The 26,597-nt window shown below is 34.6% G+C and overlaps 1 protein-coding gene and 1 long non-coding RNA gene across 10 annotated transcripts in view; one reads left to right on the top strand and one right to left on the bottom strand.

Moving 5' to 3' along the window:
• Window positions 1–6,281: 6,281 nt before the first annotated feature.
• On the bottom strand, window positions 6,282–24,037 carry LOC127872927 (uncharacterized). Of its 2 annotated transcripts, none has more exons than XR_008045830.1 (9): window positions 23,891–24,037; window positions 13,521–13,628; window positions 12,278–12,409; window positions 11,112–11,363; window positions 10,596–10,661; window positions 8,693–8,758; window positions 8,373–8,436; window positions 7,991–8,060; window positions 6,282–7,799 (listed from the first exon to the last, which is right to left on the bottom strand). It is a non-coding gene; the product is annotated as an uncharacterized LOC127872927 (long non-coding RNA). The 2 variants fall into 2 exon arrangements; XR_008045831.1 differs by lacking the exon at window positions 23,891–24,037 and adding an exon at window positions 15,902–20,291.
• LOC127872915 (rRNA-processing protein FCF1 homolog) overlaps window positions 20,581–26,597 on the top strand; it is a 29,390-nt gene continuing 23,373 nt past the window's right edge. For 5 of the 8 annotated variants that reach the window (XR_008045829.1, XR_008045828.1, XR_008045827.1 and 2 more), the window contains exons 1-2: window positions 20,893–20,914; window positions 21,825–21,910. Coding sequence is in view for 5 of the 8 variants with exons in the window: in XM_052416443.1 (XP_052272403.1) it covers window positions 20,908–20,914; window positions 21,825–21,910 (93 nt within the window). In the remaining 3 variants the exon portion in view is untranslated. Of the gene's footprint in view, window positions 20,660–20,892; window positions 20,915–21,824; window positions 21,911–24,112; window positions 24,258–24,398; window positions 24,472–26,597 lie in introns of those variants that run through there. The other 3 variants (XM_052416444.1, XM_052416446.1, XM_052416447.1) reach the window with 3 other exon arrangements.

The raw sequence follows: 26,597 nt of genomic DNA, 5'->3' as shown, positions 1-26,597 counted from the left end.
GTGACATTTTTTACATAAATCAGATTTAGGTATGACAGAAAAAATAATTGTCTCTGTAATAAATATGTAGGTTTCTTGCTAAATTAATACCAGGATATGATATGGCTCGATTGGTCATTGTCGGCTCGGGTACTACTTACATGTACCCCGGGTACTCTTAAGTATACTTACATGTACCCCGGATACGGTAAATATACTTAAACGTACCCGGTCGACATTAGACTGTACCCAAGTTGTATTCCCGCCCAAAATCCAATGTCGTTAAACGCGCAACCGATTACTGTAAAACGATATTGTTTATCTTAAACAAACTTCTCATTAAAAAAACTGCATCAACATGCTTTTATGATTATGAGTTTCGATTATATAGAGGCCATTGAACATAAAATAATTTGACATAAATTTGAACATAATTAATTAAAAAAAAATAGCCGACAACGACCGATTTAGCGTTTAAATTCCCGGGTACGTTTTAGTATATTTACCGTGCAGCATATTTGCTGCTCGAGCAGTATCTTGATGCTGCTCGACCAGCAAAATTCCTGCCCGAGCAGCATTTTTTTCTGCTGTAGCAGAAAAATCCTGCTCGACCAGCATTTATTTTTAGAATAAGCCCTTGAACCCGTCAGCCAATCAAATTTGAGCTTACAAACGGACGACATAAGCTACCTCTACGGAAACGAAATAGACCTGACAATAACTCTAGAAAAACTGCAACAAACTCATAATCCGTGTTTTAATCAATTATAATTAAATTGTCATCCTTTTTTCGTAGTTGTTCATAAAATAATAATTAAGCTTTAACATCTATAAGTCATGCAGGAACATGCACATTTGTTGATCAATTGCTCCAATGTTACATGATGTATGCCTATGCGTAATCTGATTCTGATTGGCTGATGCCATAATCTAAAAATAAATGCTGGTCGAGCAGGATTTTTCTGCTGCAGCAGAAAAAAATGCTGCTCAAGCAACAAATTGCTGCCCGAGCAGCATTTAAATGCTGCTCGAGCAGCATTTTTTTCTGCTGCAGCAGAAGTTAAAGTTTCGACCCCTTTGGTGCGCCATAAAAGAGTACATCCGAGCCGACAATGACCAATCGAGCTATAATATGGATTTATGTATTATTCCAATATTGATTTAACTCTTATTGCGTTAGTATTTACAAGTAGACCAATACTTATACAAAACCAACAAGTATTTGTTTATGAAGAACAAAATAAAAATAAAAAACATCGAACAAACACGTTATTTTTTTTATTAAAATTTCTCAAAATACTAAACCTGTTTCGGCCATAGCTTTCACCAGAAGTATCAATATAAACAAAAACAAAGGAAGTTACGTCAACGTCATACAGTTACTTAACGTCGTTATTATTATTTTGTGAATGTATGCAGAACATAAAACAATTGTTATTGCTTATAACGTATGTCATTAACATTAACCTTCGCTCTTTTCCACGTTATTTCAAGTTGTTGTAATTCGAACAGTATATCTGCAATAGCCCGCCGCGCAGCGGCGTGCATTAACCGCTATTTGTATCAGTTTTTTTACATACAATACCCAAATTTATCAGACTCATTTTTTCTGGCCGCGTCATATATTGTGTTTATATTCTTTTACATTGAAATGAATTATGTGAAGTGTTTTGTAGCGCAATAGATTACCATATAAGTTTGTATATATCTACTAAATATATTAACATTATTTACATGCTTTTGCTAGCGGCTAGGCATAGGAAGACAATGACTGACATATAAATTAGCTCATATGATTACTGATATATCTATGTTTGTTCCATGTGTTATTAAAATGTATAAATAAAAAATATGGATTATTTGACATTTTTGTTTGCATTCAAATTTTTAATATACAGCTACAAATTAAGTGTATGAAGTTAAGACTGTGATTTTTGAATTGTTTTAAAATTGCTAGTTTTTTGTGACGACAGATTTTAAAGCAGCTAGGCAACAAAAGTTTGCGAAAGATAACCCTGTGAGATACCTATATATGTATGAAATATTTCAATTGTAAAACATGTATGCTGTCCTCAGTTATACATCTTTTTTTCTTTTTTTTTATACATTGATAATCCTGACAATAAAAATTGATTTGACACATAACATTATTTTGATATAAACCTATTGTTAAATCAGGTTATGCAAGAATCAACAGCTTTAGTTGAATTGAGACATAATAAAACAATCTGTTTCCTGGGTAGGACCAGTATTTGGTATCTAAAGGGTGATCTTAAGAACACTTCCTCTTAAATTATCAATACCGAGACCTCCGAGTCGCTAAGCGGATAGCATATCCGCTACGCCGCAGCCACCGAACTATCGTTGAATTCTAGAGGCTACTTAAATTACAGTAAGCACACAATTATAAAATATTATTTCTAAAGGCTTGGCAGATGTAAACCGCTTCATCCAGCAAAAATAAGATTTAATTGTTTGGATGCATTATTTTTGTATTGAAACAATTATAATGTTGTGTACACAATAGGCCTAATGTCCAACTTTTTATTACATAACATGGTTATCCATTAAGCGTTTGCCCGCAAATTAGGTAGCAGATAAGAATTAAACCAATAAAATAAAATCTTTCCAAATCTGGTAGGATTTTCTTGTGATGGCAGAGATTGTATGTGAGAGCAAGGAGCCACAACTCTGCGTGAAGATTGTGTTTTAATACGTAAAAATGAGGTTAGCCTTATTTGTAAAGAGATAGACACTCGCTCATACAAAATGACAAGAGTTAGGAGCATTGTCGCAAAGGATGTCGCAAAGTCGTTTGCATTGAACATCTGAGTCCAAAAATGACAAGAGTTAGAAAAAAATTGCTTTAATAGTGTTTCACGGTGCAAGCAGTCAATAAACCTTAATTTATTCACAAGAAAAATGACAAGAGTTAGATAGAAACACGTGCTTTAACTGTGTTTTCGGTCACGAGCGGTCAATAGACTTTATATATTTACACGCAAAATGACAAGAGTTAGAAAAAATCCTGTCGTTTTCATTGAACATCTGAATCCAAAAATGACAAGAGTTAGAAAAAATTGCTTTAATAGTGTTTCACGGTGCAAGCAGTCAACAAACCTAAATTTATTCACAAGAAAAATGACAAGAGTTAGAAAGAAACACGTGCTTTAACTGTGTTTTAGGTCACGAGAGGTCAATATACTTTATATATTTACATGCAAAATGACAAGAGTTAGAAAAAAACCTGTCGTTTTCATTGAACATCTGAGTCCAAAAATGACAAGAGTAAGAAAAAATTGCTTTAATAGTGTTTCACGGTGCAAGCAGTCAACAAACCTAAATTTATTCACATGAAAAATGACAAGAGTTAGAAAGAAACACGTTCTTTAACTGTGTGTTAGGTCACGAGCGGTCAATATACTTTATATATTTATATGCAAAATGACAAGAGTTAGAAAAAAAACCTGTCTTTTGCATTGAACGTCTGAGTCCAAAAATGACAAGAGTTAGAAAAAATTGCTTTAATAGTGTTTCACGTGAGTCCAAAATGACAAGAGTTAGAAAAACTTGCTTTAATAGTGTTTCACGGTGCAAGCAGTCAATAAACCTTAATTTATTCACAAGAAAAAATGACAAGAGTTAGATAGAAACACGTGCTTTAACTGTGTTTTTTCGGTCACGAGCGGTCAAAATACTTTATATATTTACATGCAAAATGACAAGAGTTAGAAAAAATCCTGTCGTTTTCATTGAACATCTGAGTCCAAAAATGACAAGAGTTAGAAAAAATTGCTTTAATAGTGTTTCACGGTGCAAGCAGTCAACAAACCTAAATTTATTCACAAGAAAAATGACAAAAGTAAGAAAGAAACACGTGCTTTAACTGTGTGTTAGGTCACGAGCGGTTAATATACTTTATATATTTACATGCAAAATGACAAGAGTTAGAAAAAAACCTGTCTTTTGCATTGAACATATGAGTCCAAAAATGACAAGAGTTGGGAAAAATTGCTTTAATAGTGTTTCACGGTGCAAGCAGTCAATAAACCTTAATTTATTCACAAGAAAAATGACAAGAGTTAGAAAGAAACACGTGTTTTAACTGTGTTTTCGGTCACGAGCGGTCAATATACTGTATATTTTTACATGCAAAATGACAAGAGTTAGAAAAAAACCTGTCGTTTGCATTGAACATCTGAGTCCAAAAATGACAAGAGCTAGAAGAAATTGCTTTAATAGTGTTTCACGTGAGTCCAAAAATGACAAGAGTTAGAAAAAATTGCTTTAATAGTGTTTCACGGTGCAAGCAGTCAATAAACCTAAATTTATTCACGAGAAAAATGACAAGAGTAAGATAGAAACACGTGCTTTAACTGTGTTTTCGGTCACGAGCGGTCAATATACTTTATATATTTACACGCAAAATGACAAGAGTTAGAAATATCCTGTCGTTTTCATTGAACATCTTAGTCCAAAAATGACAAGAGTTAGAAAAAATTGCTTTAATAGTGTTTCACGGTGCAAGCAGTCAATAAACATTAATTTATTCACAAGAAAAATGACAAGAGTTAGAAAGAAACACGTGCTTTAACTGTGTTTTCGGTCACGAGCGGTCAATAGACTTTATATATTTACATGCAAAATGACAAGAGTTAGAAAAAAACCTGTCGTTTGCATTGAACATCTGAGTCCAAAAATGACAAGAGTTAGAAAAACTTGCTTTAATAGTGTTTCACGGTGCAAGCAGTCAATAAACCTTAATTTATTCACAAGAAAAAGGACAAGAGTTAGATAGAATCACGTGCTTTAACTGTGTTTTCGGTCACGAGCGGTCAATATACTTTATATATTCACACGCAAAATCACAAGAATTAGAAAAAATCCTGTCCTTTTCATTGAACATCTTAGTCCAAAAATGACAAGAGTTAGAAAAAAATGCTTTAATAGTGTTTCACGGTGCAAGCAGTCAATAAACCTTTATTTATTCACAAGAAATATGACAAGAGTTAGAAAGAAACACGTGCTTTAACTTCGTTTTAGGTCACGAGCGGTCAATATACTTTATATATTTACATGCAAAATGACAAGAGTTAGAAAAAAAAACTGTCGTTTGCATTGAACATCTGAGTCCAAAAATGACAAGAGTTAGAAAAAAGTGCTTCAATAGTGTTTCACGAGGCCAGCAGTCAATTTACTTCATTTTTTCATATGCAAAATGACAAGAGCTAGAAAAACGCAAACTTTAATTGTGTTTCACGAGGCCAGCAGTAAATATACGTCATTTATTCGAATGGAAAAATGACAAGAATTAGAAGAAACATATCGTTTAATTGTGTTTCACGAGGCCAGCAGTCAATTTACTCAATTTATTCAAATGCAAAATGACAAGACATAGAAAAACACAAGCCTTAATTGTGTATCACGAGGCCAGCAGTAAATATACGTCATTTATTCACCTGCACAATGACAAAAAAAAATTAAAAGCAATTCTTTAATTTTGTTTCACGGTGCCAGCAGTCAATAATACTTAATTTATTCATATGCAAAATAACAAGAGTTAAGAAGAAACTTATCGTTTAATTGTGTTTTATGTCGCGAGCAGTAAATATACTTAATTTATTTACATGCAAAATGACATTAGCCAGAAAAAGCACATGCCGGTACGCGGTGACCCCAGCTTTATTTGATTATGTTTGCATGTTGTTATGTATTGTGTAATTCTGTTTTTTGTATCGTGCAGTGCGGTTTTGGCCATTGATCACTTGACCACATGCTAGTGTATAATGAGAGAGCAATACTGCAATAGTTTCAATGATATACAATATAATTGAAGGTCGCGGTGGTGTAATGGATTTGTTGTCCGCCTAGCGATCGGGAGTTCGTGGGTTCGATCCCTACTCGGGGAGCGTTCTCATTATCTCCTCGATAGATACCAAGTTCTGGTTCTTCCCAGGAAACGGACTCGTGAGTCTCTAATTAAGCCTTAAGATTTTGATGTAATCGAGCAAAAATAAATAGGCTTAAACTAGTTCTAACATTAACTTATGTAATTGATATCATTCGGCAAATGTATGAAGCCGTTTTACGATGGAAGTAATTAGTAAGATTTAATTACGCCTTTGAGAGCAAAGTAAAAAAATTATGCTTCGGTCGTCCCAAAGGTAATGACGTAATGCTTTTTCGGTCATATTATGTACCGTAGTGATGTTACACATACTGATACATGTAGTGGAATGTTGCAAAAATTTGATATGAAATTGTTCAAAATGATCTTACTTAAGTAAACTTAAACAAATTGCTAAATGTATTATTATTTATTCTGTTACAAATCATCCGATCATGATGCTTTACAACATTGCAATAAGTGAGCAAATACGTTTTAAAGTTTAAAAGACATACTCATAAATACATACTCAAGACGCAACATTGATTCACTATAGCAAAAAAATATATGCATAATTTATTTATAGAGCTTGAATTATACAAAAACAATACATAATACAAAAGGCTGTCACATACATGTAATGCTCGAGGAGTGGGCAAATGTATGAAGCCGTTTTACGATGGAAGTTATTAGTAAGCTTTAATTACGCCTTTGAGAACAAAGTAAAAAAGTTATGTTTCGGTCGTCCTTAAGGTAATGACGTAATGCATTTTCGGTCATATTATGTACCGTAGTGATGTTTCACATACTGATACATGTAGTGGAATGTTGCAAAAATTTAATATGAAATTGTTCAAAATGATCTTACTTAATTTAACTTAAACAAATTGATACATGTAGTGGAATGTTGCAAAAATTTAATATGAAATTGTTCAAAATGATCTTACTTAATTTAACTTAAACAAATTGCTTAATGTATTATTATTATTCGGTTACAAATTATCCGATCATTATGTTTTACAACATTGCAATAAGTGAGCAAATACGTTTTTAAAGTTTAAAAGACATACTCATAAATACATACTCAAGACACAACAGTGATTCACTATAGCAAAATATATGCATAATTTATTTATAGAGCTTGAATTATACAAAAACAATACATAATACAAAAGGCTGTCACATACAAGTAATGCTCGAGGAGTGGGCTTTGTCACAGATATTGGCTATACAAGTTCAAAGTGGTTGGCATATGAAACATGTGTAAGGACCTTTTATCATCAAAATACAATAAAGCTACCTCTGCAATTCAGCAGAAACGAAAGTTTGTATAAATATTGCACAACACTTCATAGAAAAATACTCATGAAAAAAAGTATTGAACTTACAATATTTGCTTACATGTATATGTATTTCTTGATACTTAAATTCCAATTCGGTATTAGCAACTTTATTTTCGTTTTAGTTCGCACATATTTTTTAAACACTGCGTACCCACCTATTTTAATTGCAAATTTACTCACTTATACAGCTTATCTGTAGCTCTGTTAACAGTTAATTTATACATGTATTTATACATGTATTTAACTCACGTCCATACAGTATCCTTTTATGTTTGATATATGTGGCATAAAAAATCATCGATCTGTGAACACACTCCTATAAATGTCACTAACAAATTTCAGACCCTTACTGCAACAACTAACTAACTTTACCACAATTTTCTAAAAATAATCATGCACAGTTCTTAAATTAATTTGAAATTAACACAAGAAAAGGCCAATAACCATACAAAACACCATTAACAAACAGTAATAGAAAATACATATGCAGGACTGCGTGAGAAACAAACACAATTTCAGATTTGTATTGTATTGTATTGCCATGAAGAGGTAACACCTTCACACAGGCATCTTCTCCTTAATGCTGGTTCCTGTACAAAGAAAGAAGCAAAAATAATATGATAACTACACAGAATGTTTACACATTTTTATTGTAAAAGAATATTATATACAACATTCAATGCTATATCTTAAATAACAAAGAGGTTTCATATATAGGAGAAATTCAATTAATTGTATATTTAGAAAACAAATATAATAAAGAGATGTAATTTGTACATACGACTATTCATGGCCATGCTGAATGAGTCCATAAGGCTTGTGGAAATGGTCATCACCAGCGCGTGGTTACACTTCATGTAAGATATTGATAAATTATTAATTTTTTGCTAGTTTGTCGGTTTGATAGAAACACTTTCTAATAAAATTCTTTAATATAATCTTAAGAAACTCCAGAAACATTAATATGAGTAAATTAAGGCAATTTGGCCATTTGCCTAACAGCACATAATAAAACAAACTAATTACAACATAAAACACAAACTGCGACCAAAACTGTGATATGTTACTTTCACTGTAACACACAATATGGTAAAAGAATAAACTATGAGCTACTTTTAGGTTAACATGGTTTATAGTGTTTGAATAAAAAAACCAACATTTACCTGCTCCATCAAAGCCACTAATGCCTCCTTGATGAGTACATCTTCAATGTATTTATTTACTAAACTGGAATACAAAAAAAACGGTCTTCTATTAACATTTCAGCAAACCTAACATTACCAAATAGATATCACTTATAAATAAGCAGCAACAACAATAACGTTGACCTTATACATGCAAAAACGCACCACTTTAAAATAATGTAGCAACCAAGTTCTTACTTTCCTCTTTTAAAAATAGACTCCTTTTTAGGTAAATGGTAGGTTTTGAGTAGTGTTTTTTGTTTTCGGTACAAAGCTGTAAATGCAGTAATAATATTTACCTATCTTTCTTCTGCAAGTCAATGACTAGCTTTCTGCAGGCCAGAATGTTGAAAAGTGAATGAATCCTGCATAAAGTTTCACAGAAAATAATAGTTAATAGTATTTTTAAATATTGAGATTTTGGTTCAATGTTTAAACAAGTACATTAAAATCGATAATATTCAAGCAGAATACCGAATTTATAAATGCATGAATAAGTATATAAAGAAATCAACCTATGAACCTTGCATCCCCTCCTGTGATTATCTCCCTTGCATCCTCCTCCTGAGATTATCCTCCTTGCATCCCCCTCCTGTGATTATCCTCCTTTCATCCTCCTCCTGAAATTATCCTCCTCCTGTGATTATCCTCTTCCTGTGATTATCCTCCTTGCATTCTCATCCTGTGATTATCCTCCTTGCATTCCCCTCCTGTGATTATCCTCCTTGCATCCTCCTCCTGAAATTATCCTCCTCCTGTGATTATCCTCTTCCTGCGATTATCCTCCTTGCATCCCCCTCCTGTGATTATCCTCCTTTCATCCTCCTCCTGAAATTATCCTCCTCCTGTGATTATCCTCTTCCTGTGATTATCCTCCTTGCATCCTCCTCCTGTGATTATCCTCCTTGCATCCTCCTTCTGTGATTATCCTCCTTGCATCCTCCTCCTGTGATTATCCTCCTTGCATCCTCCTCCTGTGATTATCCTCCTTGCATCCTCCTTCTGTGATTATCCTCCTTGCATCCTCCTCCTTGCATCCTCCTCCTGTGATTATCCTTCTTGCATCCTCCTCCTGTGATTATCCTCCTTGCATCCTCTTCCTGTGATTATCCTCCTTGCATCCTCTTCCTGTGATTATCCTCCTTGCATCCTCCTTCTGTGATTATCCTCCTTGCATCCTCCTCCTGTGATTATCCTCCTTGCATCCTCCTCCTGTGATTATCCTCCTCCTGTGATTATCCTCTTCCTGTGATTATCCTCCTCCTGTGATTATCCTCTTCCTGTGATTATCCTCATCCTGTGATTATCCTCCTTGCATTCTCATCCTGTGATTATCCTCCTTGCATCCTCCTCCTGTGATTATCCTCCTTGCATCCTCCTTCTGTGATTATCCTCCTTGCATCCTCCTCCTGTGATTATCCTCCTTGCATCCTCCTCCTGTGATTATCCTTCTTGCATCCTCTTCCTGTGATTATCCTCCTTGCATCCTCCTCCTGTGATTATCCTCCTTGCATCCTCCTCCTGTGATTATCCTTCTTGCATCCTCCTCCTGTGATTATCCTCCTTGCATCCTCCTCCTGTGATTATCCTCCTTGCATCCTCCTCCTGAGATTATCCTCCTTGCATCCTCCTCCTGTGATTATCCTCCTTGCATCCTCTTCCTGTGATTATCCTCCTTGCATCCTCTTCCTGTGATTATCCTCCTTGCATCCTCCTTCTGTGATTATCCTCCTTGCATCCTCCTCCTGTGATTATCCTCCTCCTGTGATTATCCTCTTCCTGTGATTATCCTCCTCCTGTGATTATCCTCCTTCTGTGATTATCCTCCTTGCATCCTCCTTCTGTGATTATCCTTCTTGCATCCTCTTCCTGTGATTATCCTCCTTGCATCCTCCTTCTGTGATTATCCTCCTTGCATCCTCCTCCTGTGATTATCCTCCTCCTGTGATTATCCTCTTCCTGTGATTATCCTCCTCCTGTGATTATCCTCCTTGCATTCTCATCCTGTGATTATCCTCCTTGCATCCTCCTCCTGTGATTATCCTCCTCCTGTGATTATCCTCCTTGCATTCTCATCCTGTGATTATCCTCCTTGCATTTTATATCACCTATTTAGCAGTTGAAACTGAATGTGTAAATCAACAAGTAACAGTGAATCCAAACACAAAACTATAAACTTCATTATAAACACAGCAAAAATACCTCCGTTTCTCCTTTTTTCCGCAGGAAAACAATATCTCTAGTATTGTCTTGTTTCCATCTATTCAGCTGTTTCAACAGATCAAACACACAATACATGTATAATTACAATATGATGATTACAACAGACTTGCATTTACATAACAGCAGCCACAATTACCTTAGGCTGGTTGTAATGAAGTGCAAATCTGCTTATTGATCACTTCCACATTCACTGAAAATTCAATCTGAACACACACAGAAGTGTTGTTTTCAATGCCGAGTGTGGTACATCATTTTAACAACTTCGGTATTATTAAAAGAAACATTGTAAATGTCTACTGGACAATGTTTTATACCAAATATACATGCTTAAGGCCTTAGGGCTATGGGAATTTTTTATTTTTTTCCATTGACATATTGGAAAACCACATTTGCTACAAGGGCGGGACTAATTCTTTCCCCTGGTGCATCATTGGGAATTGGTAGAGGTCCAATAGACAATGTTGATTTAAGTCAGTAACAAAATCCTACACTTACAAAGCCTTCAAGATTTGTTTCATCATCTATGCTTGTCTGTTTTGTTTTCTCTGCGTTTCGCATGTGGTTCCGAATCGTGTTACGATTCGGAAAAAAACTCTTGCTTGTTGGTGCTGGTGTAACATTTTCTGTTTCCAGAACATGACTTCGGAGGCGCCGTTCCATTTCGTCTGTGTCTGACACCCCTTCGTCGACCAATTCATTTATCTTATGAACAAGTCCCTGGTCAATATTTTGACTCAGGCCTGAAGACTGAATATTAAATACAAACCGATAAATATATAAACACAAAATAACAAAATATTAGTTGCCAACCTTAGACTCTAAGTGTATAGTGCAAGTAGGGTGGGGCAAAATTTGATGTTAGGGACATTTGAACAATAATGGTAAAGGTCCACCAGACGGTGTTTCATGCCAACTAGGCATGCTCTAGACCTTGCGGTTTTGGGACACAGCATTTTTACAGTTGGTATTAAGTATATATGGTTATTAAAAAAATTGTATCGGATTACAGATCAGTCCTGGTTCAATGAAATGGGAGCTATGTTTTTTAAATGGACTGGAATCATTTTCAAACTTAACCAATATATAATAAATTATTCAACTTTAATCATTAAACAAACATTTTCACTTGGAATTTTTTTTTTTCATTGTTTAATGTGTTTGCAAGGCATATAGTGATGAAGGACAATGCACGAAGCACAACAGATAAAGATCTCAATCAGATAAGCTCACCATGAGCATTTAAGTGTACAGGTAAGGTTAAAAGGGCAATAAACAAAAATATATATCAACTTACTGAATGCCATTTGCAAGCCTGACACAAATTTGTTAACACACAAGAAACTTTACATTTATATTTAAGTAGCGTCTCAAACAAAAACACAGGGGTTCTTAGGGAGTTCTAGTTCATTAAAATTTGGGCCATACAAAGTTGGTTTAATTAATGTTTTGCCTTCTTATGAGTACTGCCAATCTATATCCATGAACCACATTGTAGTATGCGATATTCCTTACTCATACACAAGTTGGGCAATGCTTTTCTTTCATAATAACAAAACACTAGTTATTAAATAATAAGAACTAATGTCAATTTCAGATGTTTTAAAATATACTTGATGGACAGGAATATTACCAGTAATACAGATTTTGATCACAATGCTTACAATGCCTGTTTCGTGATACTTGTGCTTTTCCAGGTCTGGAAGACACATGTAGTAGCAGCATGTATACTCTCCTGTTGCAGCAAGGTCAAACAGGGATGCTTCCAGTTCTGCCTTAGTGTTATCCTGTATGGGCTAATATTTACACGAAAACTTTCCTTACACTTTTTTGTTTCTTTTGGAATATTACATTGAGGTAAATCATTTATGCTATTAATTCTTTTGAACTTTTACAATTCCATACATTATTAATTTTAATAATGAAAATTCCACATGTACAAGAATAACTTTAATGTACCTGGAGTAAGACATAACTTTTAAGCCTTTTTATGGCTTGGTAAACATACTTTGAATGCATATTTGTACAAGTTATATTAAAACCACAACTACCAGTAATTTATGTTTTCCTACAAATGTATTTACTATGCAATGCAGATTTGATTGCATCAATGTGTCTTCCATTTGTTAAGTGATGTCAATTTAGATTTGAATTTAAATAAAAAAGATTGTAATTGTTTGCATTAGGGATTTGCATACTTAGAATAGAGGTCTCCTTTTATGTATATTTTCAAAACCTGGATCATTCAATTTATTGTCCAATTTAGACAACAAAGTTTTAATAATAAGTTTCACTTTACAGAAAGTCTTCTAATCAGGCAAGTTTATTTTGTCTAAATTTTCAAGGTTCAACAAATTAGTGTTGGCAGTGCAAAATCTCTTGCACACCAGTAAAAAAACATTTTCCGCAGTAGAAGGTTCAGGGACATACATAAACAAACTGATATGATAATTATTCTTCTATTAGCTGAAGAAGTATCCACAATTATCATACGTTTGCATTCAATATTGAGTTAGTGTTGTTTGTTCCATATGTAACACTTTGCCGAAAATGAACAGACATTAAAACATACCTACAAGAGATGTGTTTGTCATAAACACAATGCCCCCTGCTGCGCACTTTGATTTTATTTTTTTTTTACCTTTGACCTTGAAAGATGACCTTAACCATTCACCACTCAAGATGTGCAGTACCATGAGATACACATGCATGGCAAATATCAAGTTGCTATGATCAACATTGCAAAAAAAATCCACATTTTGAAACCTGAATGCAAAGTGTGATGGAATTTCAGAAGGACAGACAGAGAGTGCTATCACTATGCTCACCTTGGGTGCCCAAAAAAAAGCCATGTAAAATTTACAAATGCGCAATTAACAAATGTTAGTATTCCAAACAGATACATACATGACTGGCAGGAAGCATAACTCCTTCTTTAATTAGCACCTTTGCTGGGCATCCCAATTTCTTCGTTTGCTGAGCACGGACACGCCCACCTTTGCTATATCCATGTTCCTTAAATCATGAAAAAAGATGGTAAGGATGGCCATATATCGCTCACATGACCTGCGTTTTTTTACAGGATGGAACTACTATGAAATCAACAGAAGTCAATACAACATTTTATCAACAAAATAGCTTTAAGTGTGATATTTTACCAACAGCAATGTATGGCATTTTAATTATTAGCATTTAAAAGGACTTTTGAACATTTGTAAGATTTTTTTCATTCTTTGGGCCCTTTGTTGGTAAAGGTAAACTAGATGATGCTTCATGCCTTCATGCCAAATAACTATGGTCAAGCCATTCTCATTTCGCAGTAAAATATGTGTTTTTTTTTAAAGTTTTAACACTATACAAATGAGAATAATTAAAAAGAATCTTGGTAGAGGTCAACTTGACTATCTTACATAACAAATATCTATGTTTAAGGTTTCAGAGATTTTTTTAACGTTTTTACAATATACATAGGGTCAATCCGTGAAAAGTCGGACGTCTTTAAAAGTCGGACAGTTGACAGTAAAACACATAATAAAATATACAATAACCGACTTGAATTGCCCAGTAGCACGCATTTAGTGACACATAGCCATTCACTTTGAAAAAAACATCTGCACAGTATGTGCATCGACACCGTTTACGTAAACACAAAACCAATGACGTGCCACACACAGGCTTATGACGATACGCATTGTTTTCAGAAAGGCGGGCAATTTGAGTGCTAAGGTTCGTTCAGTGAATTTCATTGCGCAACTGCTATACGATTGTATATTCATTAGGATACTGATTGTTTTATTGTTTAAGGAGATAAAATTTATTAGTTTTATGGAGAATATCTGAAGAATTATTATGTATTTGACGAAATTAAAAGTGTCCGACATTTAACTACATATTTTGCATTGCAGTTAAAACTCGGACAATAGCAAGGAAATAACAAACACACAAAAAACGAAGCCACTTTGCATAAAGTTATCAATCATGGCTAATTATTGACAATAAATACTGAATACAGCAGTAAGCCTGTACAGTTCGTAAATGTTATAATGAAATAAACACCGACTGCCCGGCTATATCATTGGTTAGCACACTCGATTATCACTCAGGCGACCCAGGTTTGATACCCGCTCCCGGCGCATATGCGTTCGGTTGGTGGTCAACTGTTTTCCCCACAGCACAAGACCACCTCAAAATTATTACCTCAGTAAATAGTTAAAAATTGCATATATAATTCAAATTTTGTTCAAACTTTTGTTAGTCTAAAATCTTATTAGGTATTCAAAGGGCCCATAATTATACGTACTGTAAGACAAATAAATATTCAATTACATTTGTACTTTGATGCGTTCATATAAAATAGAGTTTTAAAAATACTTTATTCGTTTTCATAAACGCAATCTCACACCGATCTGTAGATACTCTAGCTAGATTATAATACTATACCTGTCGTAAAGTCAACGCCGTAAATTGCATGTCTATTCATCGTATGTTTCTGTTCTAATTTCATTGTGATCAAAGATGGAAATCAATGACACATCAAATTTTATCAATAAATAACAAATACTCGATACGTGTTAAGCAAATTAAAATTAGTCCAGTAGTTTACATAAGAAGCAGCAATAAATAGTACAGCACATGTAAAATACTGCTACATTCAAATAAATTCATTTTACTGTAAATAAATGAAGTTTGGTTCAATTAGTGAATTACTGTTCCACAGTCCGAGATTTAACTACGCAAAAATAACTGTCCGAGTTTCAGCTACAGTGTGTCCGAGTTTCGACTACTCTGTCCGAGTCATAGCGATTCGCATCAAGCAACATTTTCATACTGTAAATCGCGGTGTTTTCACAAAACATCATCGATGTCACCAAAATTCGAAACTACGCTCATTTGGCTTTATAAGGGGAGGTAATCCCCAAAACGACTCGTCGTACGTTCTATATAATGATACAATAGCTTTGGGATATAGAGTTTTGTCCGACTTTTCACGGATTGACCCTATATGGTAAACACATTGGCCCACAGGTCTGGACTAGAGGAACACTAGACAATGATTAACCGGTATGCCAAATATACGAATATTTATGCTCTAGACATTGTGGTTAAAGAACAGAAAAATTTCTAAGTATTACCACAAACATATATAAACGGAAGGACGGATGGACAGACGGACAATGCCAAAACAATATCAATCTGCCTTCACAGAGGGGATAATAAAAAAAGGTGCTTCATGGAAATCTTAATATATTTGCACAACTTTGCTTCAGCTTATGTCGATAGTACAATACCTTTGGAGTTCTTGCATTATTGTTTGGTCTGTAATTTTTGCCATGATGACAAAAATACACCTTTAATCCAAGGCTGATAAACGGTTTGCCATTCAGCCACTGGACCCTTTTGTTGTTGACAATATTTGAGCATGATTCAATAACAAACAAGAACATATAAATAAATTGATTGTTTCTACTATTACCATACGTTTGCTACATAACAAGCTATTACATGTACCTACTTAATGAAAAGGTTTGTTTATGTCTATAACTGATGTTCTAGTTAAGAGTAAGGGTGTCACGTTTACAGATTTTTCTAAACGTTAAAACGAAATGAAATAAACGAAACGTTACAGTTTAAACAGTATCCCTATGTCCGTTTTAAAATCATCACGCATCAGTGCCATCACTTCTTCAAACTGAAAGTAGTACTTATTTCCGGAAATTATATTTAGTGCATATCCCATTCGCACATGATGTAATACTAAAACCAACTGTTCTCATCGTTGTCTAACCAATGGGTTACAATTTGTCTACTTACATTTGTACATGCCGTAATATTTTGACACGAATGTGAATTATTAACCAACATTCCTTAAACAGGAGTAAACCAGTTTTAAACGCGCGTTGAATGTTCAAGAGGATTCGGGGCATTCTCATGCAACAAAAGCCGGGAATTTCATGATGATGCTCGTTAAATATTCAAGAGGTCTAGTCTGTACATGGTGTATTGTAATGCTTACGGTATTGTGAATAAGGGCCATCTGGCGCACTGGATACATATAGTTTTTAATACGAGTCTTTTTCAGCAGCGAGGGCCCTCTCTACACTTTGGGGGATTGGGGCCGGGGCCCTTAGAGGGCGGAATTTTGCGTCGTTTTGGGCGAACATGGAGTTTTAGAAGATCTTTGCATCAACAATTGAGCACTTAAAATTGCGATTTTCTAATATGATTTATATAGTAGCACCATACCAGCAGGCAACATAGGTATAAGATTTTTTTTAAAAATGGAGGGGGGATTTATAGCCGAAATAGGGGAAAAAAGTATACTTTTTTCATGGGGGAAGCCGCCGATATTCGGCAGTAAAAAATGCCAAACGAGGGCCCTGGCAGCTGTTAAAAAGCTTTGAAACGTCACAACGTAATGCAGTGCCCCAGATAATTATTTCGGTAATAGGGTTTTCACCCACTGATTTTGAAAAATAGGGTGATTTCATTCTTGGAATAGGGTGAAATGAGTTATAAGATGCATACAGTAAAACCATTGCTGCTTTACTTCTGTTGAAGCTGCACACAATTGTATTGATTCAATAAAACTGTAAACTAATATAATTATCTTTAATAAACTGATGTTTCATAACATCTTTAATCCTTGAAACTGTCAATAATATAAACTTTAAACTTAAAAAAAATCGATAACACGAATGATTCGGCACTTATTGACTCTTGCTTTCTTGGTTCGATAAAGTTAGCGATCGACACATATTTTGGCGCAACAATTGCGGACGTCTTTCTCTTAGACATTTTTATTACGCATCGTATTAGAAACTGAAAGTACAGACACTTAACAAATATTTGCACAATGAACGACGGATTAAGTCAGATTGAAAACGCTTGTAACAGTTATGTCGTCGTAAATAATTTTGTCAGCCGCTTTATTTAACTATGGAATCTAGTCCGCAGAGCGTTTGAATAGCTTTGACTGTTTTATTGCCCCGTCATCCAGGCGCTTGCTGAATAAAAGCGTCGCCGCGTAACAAAAATAATCACAAAAAATACCGAAAATGAGCAAAGTTTTTTCGATCAAAGCTATTGTATCGTACGCATCAAATAAGACGAATGTGCGTAAAAGGCAAATCGGGTGCGTTTTCAATACGCATGATATTGTATTTCTTTGCATTTTTAAACATTTTAATAGGGTGAAAGACGCAGATACGCAGCTTATCTGGGGCACTGGTAATGAACTAAAACGAATTTTATTGATATTGACTGGCTTTTAGAGGTTTACTGTTTTTGTAAAGGTTTTTGAGCAAAACACGAAACGCGGCTGTTCAAACGTTTAAACGTGACACCCTTAGTTAAGAGCAGTAATGTTTTGATAAAGTAAATAAGTGGCAATAACAACTAGAAATGGCGCGGCAGAGGCCGACGCGTATCCCCACGCCGAATGTTTGACCTAGGTGTGCCCCAGGGTTGGTAATGTGGCCATGCATAGCTGAGATTGACCGTATTGTCATAAGAGAAGTTCATCATCAATTAGAAGTGAATTGGTGTAGAAATGAAGAAGTTATAGTAAAAGGCAATTTTGGGTGGGTGCGACATATGTGGGCAGGGCGCCCCAGGGTTGGTAATGGGGCCATGCATAGTTGAGATTGACCGTATTGTCATTAGAGAGGTTCAGTATCAATTTGAAGTGAATCGGTGTAGAAATGAAGAAATTATAGTAAAAGGCAATTTTGGGTGGGTGTGGTCTATGTGGGCGGGGCGCCCCAGGGTTGGTAATGGGGCCATGCATAGTTGAGATTGACTGTATTGTCATAAGAGAAGTTCAATATCAATGTGAAGTGAATCGGTGTAGAAATGAAGAAATTATAGTAAAGGCAATTTTGGGTGGGTGTGGTCTATGTGGGCGGGGCCCCAGGGTTGGTTATGGGGCCATGCATATTTGAGATTGACCCTAATGTCATAAGAGAAGTTCAGTATCAATTTGAAGTGAATCCGTGAAGAAATGAAAAAATTATAGTAAATGGAATTTTTTGGTGGGCGTGGCCTATGTGGGCGGGCGCCCCAGGGTTGGGATTGGGGCCATGCATAGTTGAGATTGACCCTAATGTCATAACAGAAGTTCAGTATCAATTTGAAGTGAATCCGTGTAGAAATGAAAAAATTATAGTAAATGGAAATTTTTGGTGGGTGTGGCCTATGTGGGCGGGGCGCCCCAGGGTTGGGAATGGGGCCATGCATGGTTGAGATTGACCGTATTGTCATAGGTGAGGTCCAGTATCAATTTGAAGTGAATCGGTGTAGAAATAAAGAAGTAAATGTAAAATAACCTAAAAAAATGAGTGATAATTTCTGACGCGGCCCCACCCCAACCCCTATAACTTTTGACCCAGGGGTCAGATCAAAATTCCAAATAGTGCAGGGTCGCACATATGCTCATAGCTACCATGTGTGTAAATTTCAAGGTTCTAGTGCTTTTAGTGTAGGAGGAGATAGTGGCCAGGACGGACGGACAGACGGACAGACGGACGGACAGACGGACGGACGGACGGCGGAGATCACCACAATATCCCCACCTTTTTTTCAAAAAGCGTGGGGATAAAAAAAGGAAACGATATATATGTTTCTTCTAACTCTTGTCATTTTTAATATGAATATATATAGCATATTGAAGGCTGGTGACCTAAAATACAAATAAAGCATGTGTTTTTTCTTACTCTTGTCATTTTGCATGCTAATAAATTAAGTATATTGACTTTCCCAAGACCCAACCTGCCCCCCCCTTTATCCCAGGGGTTCCAGATTGTTAAATGTACACATATTGGGGATGGTTTGACTTTTCAACAAGGAATATTGACGAAAATACACAGTTTGAAAAAATAACCTGTGTTAATGTAATATATAAACACAAGGTATAAAACGCACTATGTGCCTATTGACGAAAGATTGAGGAACACTGGACAAGACCATTTTCATCGAGAACACTCAAGTTGTCATGCCTGTTTATAATACCTATACGAGATTTTTTAACTGCGTATTTTTGTCATTATTTGTTGTTGAAAAGTCAAACCAAACACAATAGGTGTACATTTAACAATCTGAAAACCAAGGGGTAAGCTGCGGTGGGGGGTAGGGTCCTGGGGAAGGTTGGGTGGGGGAATTCATTACACTGCTGCTTTATCAGTGAATTGTGCAATATTCTATCTTAATATCCGCAGTATTTTGATAAAGTATTAATATTAATAGGATTTCTGTATATCTACACACCGATTTAAACACACTTAAAGCGGGTATATACGATTTTGTCAAATATTTATGAATTTATAAAAAATGTGTAAAAAACTCATTATATATATATTTCAATATAAACTAAAATAAAAGTTAAGAAGAACATGTGTCGAAAAATGCTAAATAAGCCAGATATTTAATTCTGAAATCGAAAAAGGCTGTACAGCCGTATTCGCCAGCATGTATATCATGCATGTACGATGTGAATCTAAATTTAGTTTAACGGTTCATTTGAAATTCCTGCAGCGATATCGATTCATACGACACTCGAACACTTACTAAAAAGACGAATGCATCGGTTGTTGTAGGAAAATAATTACGAATTATCTTCGTCACAATCGGCTCGGGGCGCTAATTTGTATATGCTGTATTTTATGAAATTCGTCTTAAATGTATCATTTTTCTTGCATATTGTGTGTTATTATAACATATTTGTATCAATATTTTACAATTCAGCACATATAAAATCGTATACAGTCAGTTTATCTATTCCGGCTCCTGTCCGATTCCGACATATTTCTAGATTGAATGGTTGGTACGGAGAGAGTATGTTTAGAAACTTAATTTTGTCTGTTGTTTCATGTAAAGTAATTATTTCTTTGTCTACTGAATGGATGTTTACAAAATGTATGAACTCTTGGTCTGCCAGCGCTTGGATTTCCAAAACGAGGCTTCAGATCGGTTGAATTTCCGGCGCGTTTTTTCGGACGTCTGAAAAGTCGGTGGACAACATTAATCTATTCAATGATCGAGGTTACCAAAAGGTTCGTGTTATTTTCTTGAATTATATATATTTTACTCGTTACAGTCATCAATATGCATTTCCACCTTCATTTAAGAAAGATAAACACCATTATATAAAGGCCAGTCAGTGTATCTATTCCGTACCACCTGGATGCATAACTCGGGGGCCGTATAAACATTACCGTAACTTCGACAAACATTTTTGGTGCATGTTTTGCGGATTTGGTCTGTTGTTTAATGCTATAGTTCGTCATTAAACTTGGTTGACATGCAAAGTATGCCTTGAAATAAAATGTTTGCAATATTTTCTCCCATTTGTAAATGTGTAATGAAAATAAATAAACTTTCAGTGGTCAGACAAACTGTCTTAACTGTCAGAATTACACCACAGGAGCTTGAAATTCTTTCACTACATAAAGTCTATGCATAAATTATTTTAAAAAAATACCCCACCCACCCCTCTTCTCTATATATAAAAAGACAGCTTGTCTTTTTATATATAGAGAAGAGGGGTGGGTGGGGTATTTTTTAAATAATTTATGCATAGACTTTATGTAGTGATAGAATTTCAAGCTCCTGTGATTACACACACACACACACACACATATACATGTATGAACACTATTATAAACAAAAGCTATGATGAATTCTTTCAAATAATTGGTCTCATTATTCACAGTGTGTCACAATGTGTTCACTATATCCCTGCTGCAGGCTCATTAATGGGCAGTTTATAATTTTGTCACAATATTTACACAAATTATCCAATGCATTGAATAATATTCTTTGCATTAGGGAAATGCTAAATGTATGCTGTCTCAGAACAAATTTAAAGCGTATATGCTGACAGATATTATTATAAAGATAAAGTTATAATATTAATTCAAATAAATTGGCGGATTTCTAAATATTCATGAAACATTCTGTGTAGCCCGCATTACCTTAATTTTTAGGTTTAGACCATCCCAAACTGAAAGAGGTTGCAGATAACACACTAAGTTGTAATGTAATAAGACAAAGTTGATTTAGAAGGTTATATATCATTTTGATAAAAAGGGAAATTGCTCAAATTTGAGCAATTTCTCCTTTTATCACAATTATATCTAGTGTCATCATCAAAATCTTGTAAAACCCTGTTATTGCATTGTAAAGGGTTAACACTTGTTATATCATTTACATTTGCAGATACAATTGCCATGGGAAAGCAGAAGACAAACAGATCATCAGTACATTGTAGTCCAGCTGTAGAGGCAGCAAAATCTGTAAAGCGGGTAATTAATTATCTTAATCAATTAAATAGTAATGCGGTAAAAAATATTTCAAAGTATAATGTGCATCTTATAATGGTACACATAACAATTTTGACTTAAATACCATTTTGATTGCTGTGTGTATCTTAGTTGTGAACTTCCTAAAGCCATTTTCAAATTCATTGAATACAGAGCACAGTTTCATACTTAACTTAGCTATAAATTAAAATGTATGTTATACTCGCGCAGTACTGTATAAATAAACTATGAAATCATAGGAAATATTTGCCTTTAATAAATGTAAACATATAAGGTTACATACAGTATGAACTGTAATAAAATGAATACAGTATGGTACATGTGGTATTTTCTCACATGATCAGTTGATCACATTGTGCAACAAGGTGAACACAAAAGGATTTAGTTTTTTTTATTTTACCCCATGTACAAAGTATGGGGCTGAATTGGATTCACATCGGTGGGTTTGTCCAGTGTCTGTAAACATAAGTTGAAAATCTTTGTGGCCATTCAACAGAGTCAAATGATATATTATACTAATATGCAATACAGTACTCCACAATTGCCTGTAGGTTTGTTAAATGATTCACTTCAAAATATACTTGTGGCCATTTGAATATTCCTGTCATTTATGACAGGTTGTATAATGTGATCACTTGTAGCTGGTGTGTGGGTGGGCTTCAGAGTTTGATTTGCTAAATAACTTAAGTACCCTTGCATAATGAACACCAAACTTTGTGTATAGTCAGCTGGTACTTACATGAAAATCCCTTTAGAATTTAGTCAAGGTCATTGTGGATATAAATATAATTTGAGTGTCCGCTTAATTACTCAATAGTCTTAAGCTGTAAGAACTTGTTTCCCAAATGTTGTAAAATTATTAAGTTTAAACTAAATTGTTGCTGTAAATTGTAACAGGTATGAATGAGTTAACACATAACCAAACAATAAAGATATTTAAGATGTTTGTTGCAGATGACATAGGACATCACTAGGATAAAACTATTATTTACTCATTTGAGCAATTTCTCTTTATCATAATGATTTCTACCCTACCAAATCAATTTCTTCCTTCTCTATCAAAGTTCCATTTTTTTCTGCAACCTCATTGAATTTAGGACATTCCAAATGTATTGTTTGGTAACAAGTTGACACCGAACTTCATTTTTTCCCCCACAAAATATGTGATAATATACTCAATGAATATGCTAGTCCTTTATGTCTTGTTTGTTAATTATATATTTTTATATATTTTTATTTTGTTATTGATTTTAAACCTTTCAATGCTGCATTTCAAGATTTGGAATTAATGTGTCTATGGACTGGATTTAAGCACTTGCATCCAATTAGCTCAGCCTTCCAAAATAGCCAAAATGATTTGAGACAGTTTGTAACAAAGATTCAACTACACGAATGTGTGTGTTATCTTTGAAACACATTGTTGATAAGACACGCAAAAAATATCCAGCATTGAAAGTGTTATTTCAACAGGCAGTTGATTTGCTAGAAATAAAATTGTAAAATTATTACTTAATCGTGTTTTTTATTTACACCCCATATTTTGTAACAATGTCTCGATACCTTTTTGTACAAAAATCTGCTCAAAGTGACAGTCAAAAATCATTTTGAGATGACCCCCGAGAGCACACATCTAAAAATAGATATGCGATTCGGAATAGTTTCTCTGCTATCGCAAACGGACACGTCGGGTGCAGGTTTACACGCGTGGTTTTACCTACTTACACGTGCTCGATTTAATTCAAGTAAGTCTTAAATTATCGATAAAAAAAGTGTCTCTCATCATACGAAAACAGAGAAATGTGTCTATCGCACGTGAGAAATTTGCAGCGAAAAAGCGTAAGGTGTGACGGAATAGATACACTGACTGTATACCCGCTTTAACGCACATGGTAATGACTAATGGTTAGACTAACCCTAATCATTTTTCATATTAATAATGTATTTTGACTGCTGGTGACCTACCGGTACTTCTTTTGCCAAAGCCTTTGCTGCTGTAACCCACAGTATACCTCGTATTTGTTTGTATTTCGTGGTCACAAAGGCTTTTTATGCATTCTTCAAGTGACCCAAAAAGCACGGTCTCGTCCTCGGCCATTTTGTAGTGGAACAGTTTTCGGTAACTCGCAAGACAGAGAACGATTTGTGGACTCTTGTCATCTACCGTTCTAACTCTTTACAAATAGGGTCTACGTAAAAATGACCGTGTTTATTGTTTACCAATCACGTACGCCACCCCCTAGAAGTGTTAAGTGTCGTGTAACCTTACTACTTTCAAAGTTTAACCTCATTGAGATTATCCCCCTTGTTTAGATCGTTGATCAACAGAATGGTGAGTAACGTAAACAATAAATATACATCATTTCACAAAAAAGCAATATTTAACGGTTTGTTAGTGATTTGTTTGTTAGATAATAAGAAATTGTAATGAATTTTATTTCGCGTATAGTAATAATATTTAAATATGCAATAATATTTCGCGACTCCAGTCTCGAGACTCGAGCATGGCTTGACATTCACAATCACATTGTCAAAATTCAATCATGGTTCGTAACTCAGGCTCGTGAAATTTACGTATATAGAGTCGATAAATGTTTCTTCCTTCCATACATTTGATTGCTTAAATAATATTATTTGGCTCAAATACACATTTATACAGACTACAGTTGTTATATCTGATTATCTGTTTTTGATAGTCCATATAAACGGACTCCCAGAGCCTTTGATAATTTTTGCTATGGCGGCTCTGGCCTAGCCAAAACATTTAAGAAAAATTTACTAAAATTTCCTGATATTAAATTCCCTGCCGACTATGCCAAAGATCTGGTTCGTTTGGAGAGCCGTACCCCGGGAAACAACGGCATGCGCAAGTATCAGTGTCGACTACAAAGACTCATATGTAGTGTCAAACGCTAAATTCCATTACAATTTTGTTTATGTAATATTGGTGATATATGTATTATTATTATTTTTATTATAACATGTAATAAATCTTTGATCTAACACATTGTCTTATTTTATTTTTTGAAAACAGTAATAGGAATTCACAACTTATCGTTCTAATGCACTTACCTTGTCAGCGGCCCTTCTGCATCATAATCCGTTCCTCTAAATGCACAACATTTACACAAATAATTCAAATTTCTGTCTGACCAAGATTTATATTCTTCAGTATTTAAATTAGTACACTGGCGATGAAGCCAATTTTTGCAATTACTACACTGAATAGTATCCTCATTGCACTCTTAACGTGCATTCAATGCACGGAAATTCTGACATTTTGTAAGCTATCCTGACCGAAAAACACAATTTACAATATCAAGTGGTGAAGACATTTTAAAATATGCGTATATATATACTATCTTCAATAATCCATTGTAATTGATTTAACGCACACGCGCCTTTTTAAATTTGTGTTTGAGCTGTCAATTAATAGTCATAATAAAATGCGTGTTAAGTTACCAGCGTACACTCAATACTTGCGCAATGAATGGTTTTAATGGAACGATTAAAATCGCTATTATTAATACAAAGCACATTTCTATTTAAGAGTTTCACGTCAATTATAATACTTAAAACATATACATCAATTTACGTATAAGATGATAAACACCATGAAGTGCTTTTCGGTTGGTACATTGCCGATATATTTATAACTTGCTACCAGTTGTTTAAAAAATATATATATTAGATTCGATATTTAACATGACTGTCTCAGTACTCTAAACCGAAATGATCCGTAAAATAAAATAGTGTCTTTGTGTCGTATGAACGAATCTGCACTAAAACTAAGATTAGATTCACATCGTACATCGAATAATTAATTGAGCACATGTAATTCAACAAAACTGTACATTAATTCACACGAGCCGCACTGTTCGGACATGAATGAAAGGCGCCGATCATAACAAAACTTCTCATCATCATCAGGAAAATAATTAATTGAAGGTGCGAAAATCTATTTCCAAACTGCTTTGTGCTGATTAAAGAAGCGTACCGGCCGTTTGTTCACAAGTTGTTAATGATGACTTCAGACCTTAAAATTAAGTTTTAATATGAACAGACATTGACTAAATAAATATGTACATCTTTTCAATCCATTAAAATCGGCCCTTATAGTTAACTTTCATGTATATATAGAGAACTTGAGTGCTTTTCGGTGATTCTCTGCTGTCGCGGGAGTGCTTTTCGGTCTTCACATGAAGTGCTTTTCGGTCAGTATATTGCCGATATTTATCCAATTTTGGACATTAATACCTCATTATAAACACAAGGTAGTATAAATATGCATGAAATATGACCATTTATAACTAATTTAAACCGTTTACACACAATAGGAACACAAATATTATATATATATAGCGAGAAATTGAGTGCTTTTCGGTCTTCACATGAAGTGCTTTTCGGTCGGTATATTGCCGATATTTATCCAATTTTGGACATTAATACCTCATAATAAACACGAGGTAGTATAAATATGCATGAAATATAACCATTTATAACTAATTTAATCCGTTTACACACAATAGAAACGCAAATATTCATATATATAGCGAGAAATTGAGTGCTTTTGGGTCTTCACATTTAGTGCTTTTCGGTCGGTATATTGCCGATATTTATCCAATTTTGGGCATTAATACCTCATTATAAACACAAGGTAGTATAAATATGC

The sequence above is a fragment of the Dreissena polymorpha genome, chromosome 3 (assembly GCF_020536995.1).
Source record: "Dreissena polymorpha isolate Duluth1 chromosome 3, UMN_Dpol_1.0, whole genome shotgun sequence".
NCBI classification, from domain to species: Eukaryota; Metazoa; Mollusca; class Bivalvia; order Myida; family Dreissenidae; genus Dreissena; species Dreissena polymorpha.
The sequence above is the reverse complement of the archived record's forward strand: the minus strand, read 5'-3'. Positions and strand labels throughout refer to the sequence as shown.